The sequence below is a fragment of the Lepidochelys olivacea genome (genome assembly GCF_965140295.1).
Source record: "Lepidochelys olivacea isolate rLepOli2 genome assembly, chromosome: 22".
Classification (NCBI taxonomy): Eukaryota; Metazoa; Chordata; order Testudines; family Cheloniidae; genus Lepidochelys; species Lepidochelys olivacea.
This window is the reverse complement of record NC_140432.1, coordinates 8,387,419-8,401,937: the sequence shown is the minus strand read 5'-3', so window position 1 is coordinate 8,401,937 and position 14,519 is coordinate 8,387,419. Positions and strand designations below refer to the sequence as shown.

At 43.9% G+C, this 14,519-nt stretch overlaps 1 protein-coding gene across 1 annotated transcript in view; it reads left to right on the top strand.

Moving 5' to 3' along the window:
* ARHGAP32 (Rho GTPase activating protein 32) overlaps positions 1-14,519 on the top strand; it is a 404,315-nt gene that overhangs the window by 363,514 nt on the left and 26,282 nt on the right. The window contains exon 14 of the mRNA XM_084612034.1: positions 13,273-13,375. Within this exon, the coding sequence (XP_084468160.1) occupies positions 13,273-13,375 (103 nt within the window). The remainder of the gene's footprint in view (positions 1-13,272; positions 13,376-14,519) is intronic.

Genomic DNA, 14,519 nt, shown 5'->3' with positions numbered 1-14,519 from the left:
AAGTTTCATCAAGTTTCACTTAGCATCAATAACAGCTTTCTACTTGCCAGTGGAAGGTTTCTCAGTTTTTGAACATCCAAGGTTTTAGCACAACAAGGTTCCAGAAAGGTCTCATGAATCTTTCCACACATCAGAGAGCCTATTCCATTTTGGGATCTCAACCTTGTCCTCAGCCATCTCATTGGACAGTCTGTTGAGCTACTAGCCACATGCTCTCTTGTTACATTTGTCTGTGAAGACAGTCTTTTTGGTGGTCATCACTTCTGCTCAAAAGGTTGAGGCGATTGGGGCTCTAATGGCAGGCCCGCCATATACGGTGTTCTCCAGGGAGAAGGTAGCATAACAACCCCATTCAAATTTTTTACCTAAGGTTTCTTCTGGGTTTCACATTAACCACACTATTCGCCTTCCAGTTTTATTTCCTAAGCTGCATAAGACTGTACAGGAAGCCATCTTCCATGCACTAGATGGACATCAGTCTTTCACTTGAACAGAATTCAGGAAGTTCCTGAACTTTTTGTCTCTATTGCGGATAGGTCTAAGGGATCCACTGTCTCCATGCAGAGACTCTCTAAATGGATGTCTGGGTGTTTTATTACCTGCTATGGGTTGGCTTATGTTTAACCTCCCCTACGAATGGCTGCACATTCTAGTCGATCACAGTCTACATCTGTAGCCCTATTCAAGGACATTCCAGTTGCGGAAATCTGCAGAGCTGCAACATGAACCTCGGTACATACGTTTTCCAGCCATTACACTTTGGTTCACGCTGCTAAATCAGATCTGCAATACGCAACGCAGTCCTCTCTTCAGTGCAGGACTCGGTTCTGAACCTCCCACCTTGCTAAGGGGTTACTGCTGGGAAGTCACTGGAAGTGGAGCACCAACAGGGATGCTACTCGGAGGAGGAGGAGGAGGAGCGGTTTCTCACCTTGTGCAGTAACTGGAGTTCTTCAAGATGGTGCCGCACTACCCACTTTCCTTCCTCACTGCTTCAGAGTTTCTCTGTGGGACTTTGCGGTAGAGAGGGAACTGAGGGCGGTTTGCTCACACAGCCCTGTATTGCCCTAGTACGGGGCAGGAGGACATGTAGCGCGTGGGCTGAACGGACACAGCTACCAAAAATCGGCAGCCAGTGACGCAAGGCGCACGCACGCCTGTAGTGAAGCACACGCATCAAAGACCCTCCAGTTACTGCACAAGGTGAGTAACCTTTTCTCGACCTCTCTGCTGCAAAATTTACCATCCCTGAAACAGACAGAATATATTGATGCATCTGACATTTTTTTTCTTCCTTCCATTGAAAACAGTTTTTGAGAGGGAAATGTATAGGGTTTAAAAATTGAGACTGCAATTTTCAAAATCATGTAGGGGATTTAATTTTAGCAGGAACTGGATATCCGAATCCCCTATATGGTTTTGAAAGTCTCAGCCTGAACCTCTGCAGGAGATAGGGTCCTTAGCCTGCCATGTGCTAAGCCTTCTAAACTCTACTCACTTCCAAGGGAGGGCTTTGTTCCCTTGTGCTTTTAAATAACTTTTAAGCCAAGACATTTCTGCCTCCTTGGCGTTTCTGATGACATCACCACCCGTTCTAGTTCTGTTGGTGGTTTATCATCCCCAGGGATCCCAGCTTCCTTATGATTCTCCAGCTTCCCATTGTTTATAGAATATTTTCAGTGATAAATTTTTGCAGGCTTCCAAAGGGGAAGAATGTGGTTAGTAAAACAGGTTAGAACAAGAAAGGATCATCTGAGGCAACATTTCAGCTGGGACGCTCTGTGTGGGCAGAGTAAAACCAGCTCCATTCTCATTTTTCCTTTAGCTCAGACCTTCCAACCTATATGTCTTCTTTTCGGTTCTTCACGTTCATTTCATTAGTCCCTTGATTTTGTTAATAATTTTTAATTATAATAGATGTTTGGCTGGCTGCCCTTGAATCTTGGCCAACTTGAGGAAAACCACAGTTCAAGGCCTTGCTTTTAGGGGTTAGGATAATCTAACCCTACTTTGTTAGGTCTGGTTTAATCCTTCCTTGAGGTCCTAACACTGACGGCCTGCATTGGCCGTGTTTACGCTGCCACTTCTTGCTTTTGTTGGAGAATAAGAAAACAATGTGGAAAACTGCAAATAAGCAATAAGGCAGAAATTAATTTAAAAAATAGAAAGCTACGTAAAACCTCAAATTAGTCTTGCTTCTGTTTTCTTTCTCTTTTTTAAAATTGCATAAATATATATATAAAAAAAATACAATCTGCGAAATTCACATGCCCAGTGTACTTCAAAATGTTCCACAGGCCCAAGTGTAAACTTTACTCACAAACTGACCTTTATAGCTAATTGTTTTCCGTCTAGAGATTTTCTATGAAACTGCCATTTTAAAGATGAATGCATTTAGATTGCAAGGGCTTCGCTACAGAAGCAGTCTTTTTTTATGTTTGCAGCACATTGGGGGCTGTGAGTGCTACTGTAATACAAATAGTAAATAACGAGAATCATGTGAAAGTGTAAAAACCCTGGAGTTCAGTTCCAAAACCCTTCAGGTTTGAGTCTTAGCAACTGACATCAATAGATTTATTTAAGCAACATCTCTTTTCTTATACAAAGGTCCGTTAATTGCTGCCTGACGATCATGCATGTGGATTGTAAAATTTGGATCTGAATTTTGCAGGCCAAAACAAAACGCTGGCTGTTGACAGGTCTTAACCCCTGTGTTCGATGCACATATCCCACGTGTGGTGACTCAAAGGGGGTAGGTACCCAGATATCTATTTTAAATACAGATAGGCCTGAGGTGAGAGTTTCAAACCTGAATCTGAACTTCGCAGAACTTCAGGTGTGTTTGAGTGTGACATTTTGGTTTGATCCTTGCTCTGCTTTTAAGCACCTGCATGCTAAAAGATGCAGGATAGTCCAGTGGTAAGAGCAGTAGCCTGGGACTTAAGTGACCTGGGTCAATTCCCTGTTCTGCCAAAGATTTTCTTTGTGACCTTAGGCAAGTCACTTAGGCATTGTCTACACTGGCACTTTGATCATTAAAACTTTTGTCTCTCAGGGGTGTGAAAAAACACTCCCCTGAACAACAAAAACTTTAATGACAAAAAGCACCGGTGTGGATAGCGCTTTGTCGTTGGGAGCCGCGCTCCCGTTTACGAAGCTACTGCCCCTCGTTGGGGGTGGTTTTATTTTGTCGCTGGGAGAGCGCTCTCCCAGCAATAAAGAGCAGCCACTCAGTGCACCTTACAATGGTGTGGCTGCAGTGGCAAAGCCACGCCGTTGTAAGGTGCATTGTGTAGACATATCCTTAGTCTGTGCGTGCCTGAGTTCCTCTTCCGTAAAATGAGGATAATAGCACTGCCCTGCCTCACAGAGCCATTATGAGGATAAATACATTAAAGTTTGTGAGGCTTTCAGATAACTACGGTGATCAGGGACCAGATAAGTACCTTAAACAGATAAAATCTGAGCCCCCAGTGCAGGATTTGGACATCTAGCTAAGGTAGGTGCATCCTTTCTTACATTTCCTGAGTACAATCCAATCTCATGTGAATATTTAAAACGCAGAAAGCCCCTGTCACAGGGCGGCTGGCCTTAGTAAACAAAGTAGGTCCAGCTCCCGTAGTGGTCAGTTCAGAGGGTTGGGTAGCACTTGGGGCTCTGAAAGGTCAGGGAGAGGTCCAGTGAGGGAGGAACATAATTTGTTGGGGAAGAGTCAACATGGCTTTTGTAAAGGGAAATTATGCCTCACCAATCTACTACAATTCTTTGAGGGGATCAACAAGCATGTGGATAAGGGGGATCCAGTGGATATAGTGTACTTAGATTTTCAGAAAGCCCTGTTCTGTTCATTCCCTCTGGGGTACCTGGCATTGTCGAGAAGACAGGATACTCGCCTAGATGGACCTTTGGTCTGACCCAATCTGGCCATTCTTATGTTCTGATGTAACCCTGGTGAGAATCAGTTAAGGTGACTCAGGAGACTGGAGGAGGTTTCTGAAGGCTGCAGAGATCAGAAAGCTCTCTGCAGGTCTTCTCTGGAAAAAGAGAGGAGGTATCAGGAAGCCAGAAGGCTGAAAAGGGGCTGAGGGCTACTAAGTCAGTGGATGATCTACAATCAGCTGTCCTCCTTCCTGAGCTAGAGAGAGCCAAGACCTTATAAGGCTGGAGAGGGCTGAAGGCTGGGAGCAGAAGGGCTGGAGAGATGTAGAGCTGAAGCCAGAAGGCTGCCCTGGCACAAGGACAGAAGAGGACTGCACTGGAGAGCCAGGGCTTGGCAAGGGACACCAGAGATGGATGTTCGGACACTTCTGAACTATGATTGTGGGACATCTGTTATGATTTATGTTCGTGGGACTTTTGTAATAAATGAACTCCACAAGGGCTATATTTATATTTGGGAAGATCCTTTGGACCATTTCTGGGAAGTCTGAAGGAGGGAAACTGAGGCAGATGCACCTGTCATACTGCAACCTGTAGCAGGAGGGCACCCCAGGCATGGAAGCCCTATGACTACCTCATTCTGCCATTCTTAGTAGAACCTTGCTCTGTGAGTAGGGCCATGGAGATTGGTTGGACTATTTATGGGATAAATTACTACTCTGTGTGAGTAAGAGTGGCAGAATCTAGCTCAGGATATTTAATTCATGCAGAGTTAATACAGTGAGTGTATCTTAAGTGTCAACCAGTTTTATAGGTACTGATTTTACTCCCCATTACAGGTGTAGAGAATATCTTTCACACCAGTAAAATTTTTCCAAACACTAGAAACTTAGGTGTGCCCTCTGTGTTTCTATACGTTGACATAAGTTTTGCCCTGGATGCTTTCAAGTGGCTTTTCTGAGGCTGATAAGTCATTAACCAGGGCACAGGGTGATTAACACATTTATTCTCTGTGACTTGCACCATGCATTTATCAGACCAGACATCTGTCCCTTGTGACCCTTTATTACTCATTTCCTGTCAGTTTTACCTTGTACACGACAGAAATGTTGTCTTGCTCATACCGTTTTGCATAAATCTATTTGAGGTGATATTTATCACAATTCCACACACACTTTGTAAACTGGAGGAAGTGACTTGTAAAGGTGCATTATGGGGCAGTCATTCGGTGAGGCTGTTTGGAATGGTTTTACAGCTCACTTCAGCTTTTTTCTTTTGTGGGTTCTAATGCCTTCCAGCCCCTTTGTTTATATGGCTGTCCTGCCAGGCCAGATTTTACTGCTGATTTCAATGTGTGGCCTAGTATTTTGTTTCCTGGAACCTGCTGGTTGACATCAGATATATGCAAATCTAAAATCACATTTGTTGCAGCTTGCAGTCCTTTGAGGATGTAATGATTATAAAGGGTAGACGTGATCAGAGAGAAAGAGAGAGAGTTTAGTGAAACATAGGTGTGATCTTGTGGTCTGAACAAAGGACAGGGAACAGTGCATACCTGTGCTCTGATCCCATTTCTTATACTTCCTCTGTGACCTTGGGCAGTGTTACTTAACATCTCTGCTTCACTGTCCCAATCTTCAAAATGGAAATAATAATACATATTTTGTGTGGCCTATTTTTATTTATTTATATATATTTGGTTCCTTAGATTGATAGGACTATGAAAGTGCATTTAAGCAGGTTAGGAGCCTAACTCCCATGGAAAGTCAATGTGAGTTAGGCACCTGATTCACTGAAGCACCTTTGTAAATCCCACTAGGTGCCTAGCTGCATCTTTGGGCACCTGTATCACTTTGGAAATCTGTCCCTATGTGCGCATGACACAGAAATCATAACCTAGAAGCTGAATCCAGCAGCAGACTCCACCATCTGATAGCAATAACCAGCTAACCCATACAGCAGAAGCTTGGTGTGGACGCTACCTTGCACAGGCATGCTCACCTCTCCAAGAGCAGCACTAAAAACATGAGCGTTGGTATCTTTGAAGGTCAACAGCTTTGAGTTATTTTGGTCAAGTTTCCATAGTCGAAGGGCACTAGTGTCCTTGCCCTCTTTCAAACCAATGGATCCCACGTTCCTTTTGGCTCAGCTTAGCATTGTGACAAGAACCCTGATGTAGCTTTACTGCTCTTTGAGGGGGCAAGTCTTCTGAGCTGTATGAAAGGGGAATTGAGAAGGACACACAAGCTATTAAAATTACTAAAAGGAAAACTCTCTCCACTCCTTTCCAGCCTGCCTCCTTTGGAGCAGCTGAAAGTAACAACCTTGATAAGAGAAATCCCTTATGCCTCACCTACGCAAAGGACACCAGGGGCTTGGCAATTAATTTGTATTTTGAAATACCAGTTCCACAAGGAGAATAAAACCATGGGAAGAAACAGCTCATGCTGTACAGCAACGGCTTGTATGCCTTCTCCTCTGTTTAGATGTCAAGAATGGTATTTTATTTCTCTGTAATGATTTTTTTTTCGTGCAGTAAGTTTTAGGCACCTGTCCATGGAACACTAAGACCTGGTCTACACTTGAAAGTTTTACTGGTTTAACTATTGCTGTTAAGGTGTGATTTTTTAAAAAAAAAATCAAAATAGTTGTACCGATAAAAGCCCTAGTACACCGGTATAAAGGTGCCTTATACTAGTACAGTTATTCCCCTTCCTGTACAAAACCACTTTATAACTGCATCCATACTTGGGGTGCACTGATTGCTGTACTGTTATAGTTAAAGTGGTACGACTGTCTCGTGTAGGCAGAGCCTGAGCCTTCAGGTAAGTGCATACAGCATATGCTTAAGTCCCATAAATGTCAGTGGGACTTAAGCAGGTGTGGTTAAGTGCTTTCCTGAGTGGTGCAACTCCATTGGGTTTACACTTGAGAGAGCTGAGCATTGCACTTTGCCTTTACACAATCCTAATTAAGTTACCATAGGTGAAAAGTTTCAGAGTAACAGCCGTGTTAGTCTGTATTCGCAAAAAGAAAAGGAGTACTTGTGGCACCTTAGAGACTAACCAATTTATTAGAGCATAAGCTTTCGTGAGCTACAGCTCACTTCCTCAGATGCATCTGAGGAAGTGAGCTGTAGCTCACGAAAGCTTATGCTCTAATAAATTGGTTAGTCTCTAAGGTGCCTCAAGTACTCCTTTTCTTCATAGGTGAAAAGACAATCCAGCCTTAAGCAGATTTCATTGTTGAACGCTGATTCCATTCCTAGGCACCACAAGGTCTCTGTTCTTGTAGCTGTCTCATTTATTTTTTATAACCCTCTTTGCCATTAGCCTTTAGCAAAGCTTTTGACACGGTCTCCCACAGTATTCTTGTCAGCAAGTTAAGGAAGTATGGGCTGGATGAATGCACTACAAGGTGGGTAGAAAGCTGGCTAGATTGTCGGGCTCAACGGGTAGCGATCAATGGCTCCATATCTAGTTGGCAGCCGGTATCAAGTGGAGTACCCCAAGGGTCGGTCCTGGGGCCGGTTTTGTTCAATATCTTCATAAATGATCTGGAGGATGGTGTGGATTGCACTCTCAGCAAATTTGCGGATGATACTAAACTGGGAGGAGTGGTAGATACGCTGGAGGGGAGGGATAGGATACAGAAAGACCTAGACAAATTGGAGGATTGGGCCAAAAGAAATCTGATGAGGTTCAATAAGGATAAGTGCAGGGTCCTGCACTTAGGACGGAAGAACCCAATGCACAGCTACAGACTCGGGACCGAATGGCTAGGCAGCAGTTCTGCGGAAAAGGACCTAGGGGTGACAGTGGACAAGAAGCTGGATATGAGTCAGCAGTGTGCCCTTGTTGCCAAGAAGGCCAATGGCATTTTGGGATGTATAAGTAGGGGCATAGCGAGCAGATCGAGGGACGTGATCGTTCCCCTCTATTCGACATTGGTGAGGCCTCATCTGGAGTACTGTGTCCAGTTTTGGGCCCCACACTTCAAGAAGGATGTGGATAAATTGGAGAGAGTCCAGCGAAGGGCAACAAAAATGATTAGGGGACTGGAACACATGAGTTATGAGGAGAGGCTGAGGGAGCTGGGATTGTTTAGCCTGCAGAAGAGAAGAATGAGGGGGGATTTGATAGCTGCTTTCAACTACCTGAAAGGGGGTTCCAAAGAGGATGGCTCTAGACTGTTCTCAATGGTAGCAGATGACAGAACGAGGAGTAATGGTCTCGAGTTGCAGTGGGGGAGGTTTAGATTGGATATTAGGAAAAACTTTTTCACTAAGAGGGTGGTGAAACACTGGAATGCGTTACCTAGGGAGGTGGTAGAATCTCCTTCCTTAGAGGTTTTTAAGGTCAGGCTTGACAAAGCCCTGGCTGGGATGATTTAACTGGGAATTGGTCCTGCTTTGAGCAGGGGGTTGGACTAGATGACCTTCTGGGGTCCCTTCCAACCCTGATATTCTATGATTCTATGATTCTACCTTAAGACCTACAGTACAAAAGTCACTCTGTCAGATAAGAGAAAGGTATTGCCAGGAAGCAGTGTAGCTCAAGATACTGACTTAGACTTTATCTTCGTTCTTTAGTAATATGTGTATTTTTAACATGGGTCATTTCTTGCAAACCCTACAGCATCTTGAAGGAAGTCCATGTTCGTGGCTTGATCTTTTATTTTTAAATTTTGGTAGCTCAAGGGAGGATGTTAGGCTCAGGATTTAGGAGTGAACTGCGGGAGGAGATTAGTAAACTTATCTGAGTATGCAGGAATAGAGGGTGGAATGGGGCTACATGCTTATAAAATGTCCCCTGCAGGCCACTTTCTGGCTTGGCATGGATGGGATAATAAAAAGGAAGTAATTAACACTTTCAAATCTCATCTTGATATAGACGCGCATCCCCATGCAATTGTGCTGTAAGATGGGAAGGACAGCTGGGAGGGCAGGTTTAAAGAAGGAAGAATAGGCTGCCGAAATTAAAATGGCTAAACAGCTGAAAAGCAGAGCTGGTTGCAAAATGGTAACAATTTTGTGAGTTTGTTTTATTGACGATTTTTAAAAATTCTGTATCTTCCAAAATTTTCAGCCAGCTTCAGTGAAAAAGCACACAAAGTACCTGCAGTAAGCTGTAGTTAGAGGTGGGTGTTTTTTTTTTTAAAGTGTGTTGTAGGTCTCTTAGCAAGTATGGGTATGTCTATGCTACAGTTAAAAAACCCGTGGCTGGCCCTTGCCAGCTGACTCAGGCTCGCAGGGCTTGGGCTGTTTAATTGGGCTTAGGTGTGTCCAGTCTCAGACTGGAGCTTGGGCTCTAGCATCCTGCTGCAGCCCAAACCAGAGCATCCACACAGCGATTATACAGCCCTAAAGCCAGGGCCCTGCAAGCCTAAGTCAGCGGGCACAGGCCACCTTTGGGTGTCTTAATTGCAGTGTAGACATACCTTATGACATCAAAAGTAAGATGGAGAGGGAAGTGGGAGTAAAAATAGCTACAGTATTTCAACAGTTGTTGGGGATGTGTATCTACCAATGGTATGTGAGTTCATATGGGAGCTCATGGGTTATATTGGTATTCTTTTAACTGAGAACAATTAGTTATTATCTTCCCATCTCACTGCCTTAGTGTCTTGCTCCTTCATTTAATTGCTTTTTGCTAAGCTTCTTAGACAATATTGGAACTTAATGACATCCATAGTTTGACAGCATTTGTTTAGAAGGTTAGATAAAGTGTGTACAGCAGTTCTGTTTATGTTCATTGTTCCTGTTTGCATGATCATTTACCTTTTTACAGTCATTCGCTATGTGTGAGATTCAGCTGAGCAGCTGCAGTTCTATGCGATATGGTCCGTTAACCAGCCTGAAGGCCCTGGCTGGTGCAGGAGCTCACCTGACTGCTGAAATACTGTAAAAATGACACTGCTGCAGGGGGACTCAGTGGGAGGTCTCATTCCCCAGGCTGAACAAATAATTCAGATTCCAGTAATGTGCACAAAAAACCAACATCCAGCAACAACAAAAAGAAGGCTGCTAAGGTTATGAACGATTAAAAGGGGAAAACAAAATGAGGTTAGAGGACTGTAAAGGGTCTGATTTCAAGATGAATTAAAACGCCCTTGAAAATGAGAGCTATAAAACTTTCACTTCATCCTGGGGGGAAGAATGAACCCTTTCAGTCAATGAATAAATAAAATAAAAGCCTGAGGGCAGATGCTGTAAAACTCTCAAACCCGCTGGGAGATGCTGAGGAATGAGCTGGAAAATTCCTTGAGTCACCCCAGTGATAAAACATCCTGGGGTCTCCTTTGGTAATGCTTCCACAGTCCTAGGCTTCTGCGGTTCAGTGCCTGGAATGTCAGGCACTTGGGGACAGCAAAGGGAGGAAGTGGTGGGAATGGGATGCCTGATTCCGGAGCAAGAGATACATAAGGTGCTCAGGGCCTCACAGGATGTGGATGTTTAAATGCTGGAATTATCAATTAACTCTAGCACCCTGAAGTGCAGGTGAGGTGGTTGTTTCTTTGAGTTGTTTCCCTGAAGGGGGATTATCTGGTGTCCAGAGGTTGGGTATGATATTGCCCAGAAAGAGAATAAAAACAACAGTGCTCATTGTTAAGCTTTTGTTGTTCTTTATTTGAATTATGGTGACGCCTGGGAGCTCCTGTCATCGATCAGGGCCTCATGGTGCCAGGCGCTGTACAAACAGACGGTCCCTGCCCCGAAGTGCTCACAATAAGTATAAGGCAAGAGACAGATGCATACAACAGACAACAGGAGCCCAAGCACGCAATGAGACAGTACTAGTCATCGTGTTAGGGAGTGGTCTCAGGACACCAGCTGCCTCTTTAGTGTCAAATTTTTGGGAGGCAACTTCAGTATTAGCTTTGGCTGTTTTTACTGCAATTTCATATTTCTTGTTGGTACCAGAAACATGCAGCTACCGGGCTGAGGAAAGGTAGGGATTGGAGGGGAAAAATTAAAAACACTCATGTAATCTTCCTATGGCACCCCCCCCTTTTTTTTTAAATAGCAGACTGAGGTCATCCTGCCACCAAAAGACCCTTTTTAACTACAGTTATGTCAGGGGTCTCCAAGCCATGCTGCTTCCAGAGCTTTAGCACAGTTCAGTATATGTTCAGTGTCCCATCTCTGCTACAGGATGGACCAGTGTGGTAGCCAGGTCAGGAGACGAACACATAGCCTGATCCAGTGAAATTTCTGGTGTGGATGGGCCCACAGTATTTTGATTTTGTGGTTTTGCCCCATGCTGACTCTAACAGCACTATCCAATCTCTTGCTATGGTGAATAAGCCAGTGCAGTAAATGTATTCCTATGACTACATCCCCTTCTTTGGGTTTTTTTCCCCCCTCTTTTCCTTGACTTGATGCAAAGTGTCACAACAGGCTGCTCCTGAAGTCTAATTATGACTTACATACACTACTTACCATGCTGTCTGTTTGTACAGCTAGAGAAGCCCCAGGAGCGTAAAGCCACGGAAGCATGCTGAGTTTGTTCTCTTGTGACACAGGACTTTGGTTAGGCAGCTCAGGCCAGGGTTCTAGGTCAGGGTTCTCAACCAGGGGTACGTGTACCCTGGGGGTACACAGAGGTCTTCCAGGGGGTACATCAGCTCATCTAGATATTTCCCTAGTTTTACAACAGGCTACATAAAAAGTACTAGCAAAAATCAGTACATACTAAAATTTCATACAGGCAATGACTTGTTTATACTGCTCTATATACTATACCCTGAAATGTAAGAACATTGTTTATATTCCAATTGATTTATTTTATAGTTATATAGTAAAAATGAGAAAGGAAGCAATTGTGCAGTAGTATGTACTGGGACACTTTTTTGTATTTTTCTCTGATTTTGTAAGTAAGTAGTTTTTAAGTGAGGTGAAACTTGAGGGTACGCAAGACAAATGAGCTTCCTGAAAGGGAGTCTGGAAAGGTTGAGAACCACTCCTTTAGGCTGCCCTTCAGTGGAAGGTGAAGATCCCAAGGCACTTACAGGTTTGAGCAGAAGGTAACCAGTTCTGGTCAATGCCTTGCTCTGTAAAGAAGGATTTTGTTTCCAAGGCTCTATGGGGCAGAAGGGGGATCCATTTGCCCAACAGTCTCTGGAAAGCAGCTTGAGATACTGCAACAGTCTGCAGTTTGGTGTTTTACCTTTTATGTTTCATGGTACATTGGTCTGAGATGCATCTGTTTATTTCTAGGGAACCACTGAAAATGTCTGCTCCTTTCCTTGCCCAGGTTGCACATCTGCTTCTGGGCCTGATGTGAAGCAGAACAGCAGTAGAGTGGATGGGGTGGGGAGGAGAAATAGGGCATCTAAGTTCAACAGTGTTCCTGGCAGATGGTATATATTACTTGATAAAAGGGAATTTGCCACATGACCTATTCACAATCTGTGTCACATGGCAAATTGATAGGAGTTGGCATTTTGTGTAAGACTAAATCTAGATCATTGTAGGAGCTGTGGCAAGAAAGTCTCCTGCTGAGGAATCCACAAAAATTGGAGTTTTTCCATGAGGACTGGATGGTGCTTACACGGGTCTGATCCTAATTTCCTGTCTGGGCTCCTATCAAGTCTCATTTTCCTGTTAAAGGGGATCAGCTTTGCTCCTCCCTTAAATCCAGCGGGATGGACAGTTAAATCACATAGTGGAATTTCAGTTGTATTGAGAAGCCATCTGGAGAAAACTGGTTGCTGAAGTGGCCTGAATGTTACTGTAAACCTAATTACATCTACTGGGTCTTACTTTCAGTCCAGTCTTATCTGGATCTTTCTTTGTAACAAGTTTTGCACTGCAGTTTCTGTGGGTGCATTGTGTCATGTAGCTTTCTAAATCCAGGGACGCTCAAATGCATCAGTGCCCTGCACATGCAGAGATCAAATTACCAATCATAAAAATGCAGGTAACCCTGGGGTAGAACGCACTATTTCTTTAATAGCGTACAACAGTTTAAACCAAGCAGGGGAGAAGAATTCCATGTTGAATTGAAGCTACAGAAAGAATGTTGGGTAGACTGAATGCAATTGCTCAGTTTCAGATTGGCCTGGATAGGGGCGGTAACACCATGGCTCGTTTGTAAGCGTTGTAGATCTTCATCAACCACAGTTAGTGAGACCCTGTTTTGTGTCTCATCTGAGAAATGGCATCTCCTGCAGTGCAGCTCCGCTAACACCATACTTCAATGCTGACTTCAAGGAAAGCCTGCCTGCTACCAGTTACCAGCACTACTTCCTGCACCTCCTTGGTTTTCCTTTGTCTCCTATCCAAAAAGCAACTAGGGAAGCAGCCCATCTGTGCTTAGCTTATGAGATCTGACACGATCACAGGCCCTCAGTAACATGGTCAACTCTACACTGGCCCTTTTTTCTTTTTAGTCCCCCAGGTCCTCAAGAGCTGCACCGAATTCATTGAGAAACATGGCATTGTGGATGGAATATACCGCCTGTCAGGAATTGCGTCCAATATCCAGAAGCTACGGTATGATTGCATTGTATTCGATGAATCCCAGCACATGCTCTTTTAAATGCTTTGGTTTCAGAATCCTAGAGTTCAGTGATGACAGGCGGTGGGTGTCTTGGAGAACAGATGGGGAGGTACCATCACAGCAGCTCCCCAGTGCTCATATCTGCTTCATGAACAACATGTTGTAGCTCTGGAACATTTAAAATCCCACCTGTCTCTTTTTCACAGAGGTTCTGAAGTGAAATGACAAACTTTGTCTACATGACAAAGTGTGACTTGTTTAACTTAAATCACCTTTTTAAACCAGTTTATTAAACTGGTGCAAACTCCCTGTGTGTAGGCCCTTCCTTCAGTTTAAGGGCAGCATATTTTGATTTAGCCAAAACCTGTTTCCAGTTGACTTAAACAAAACTTAAAGAAAGGCCACTCTTAGTCTGAAATAAGTGGGTCCTCATGGGTTTTGTATTAATTATAACTATATCAGTTTAAATTCCCACCTTTAGTTTATACCAGTGCAGGTTTCCCCATAGACAAGGCCTTGACAATGCTTAGACATTGCCTGTCTTTCTAGAATAGCATCAGCACATCTCCAATGGGCAAGGAACCCGCACCCTTGCGGTGGAGGTTGCTCCCTGAAGGAACTCATTCTCCTTTGCCTTCACCTCAGTCCACCCCACTTTACTTTTAAATAATATCTTAAAATTCTCCCTGCTCCTTCCCCAAAGAGCTTATCTGTGGAGTTATTCAGCCACAACTATTCTGGAATAACTGTTCTTGAATACCTCCGTCTTTGGGGGTCTCTTATTCTGGAATGCGTGTCTTGTTCTGGTTTAGCTTTAACTGACTTTGAAAGTGGGATTAAGCTACACTGGACCAAGGCACTCTTACTGCAGAATAAGAGTGTCCACACACGGTGTTATTCAGGAATAGCTGTTTCTTAATAACTCCATGTGTAGACAAGCCCTTAGAGTAGTGGTTCTTGGCCCACGGGTTGTTTGTGACCCAATCAGCACACAGCTGCATATGCGGCCCACAATGGTAAATAGGTTGAGGACCACTGCCTTAGAGTGACTTTTGCTGGCCCCACATCTTAACATTTTTTCTTGGGTCTGACCCAGTCTGTTTTGTTCCCTTTTGAAGTTTTCCCCGGGTGTTTTAT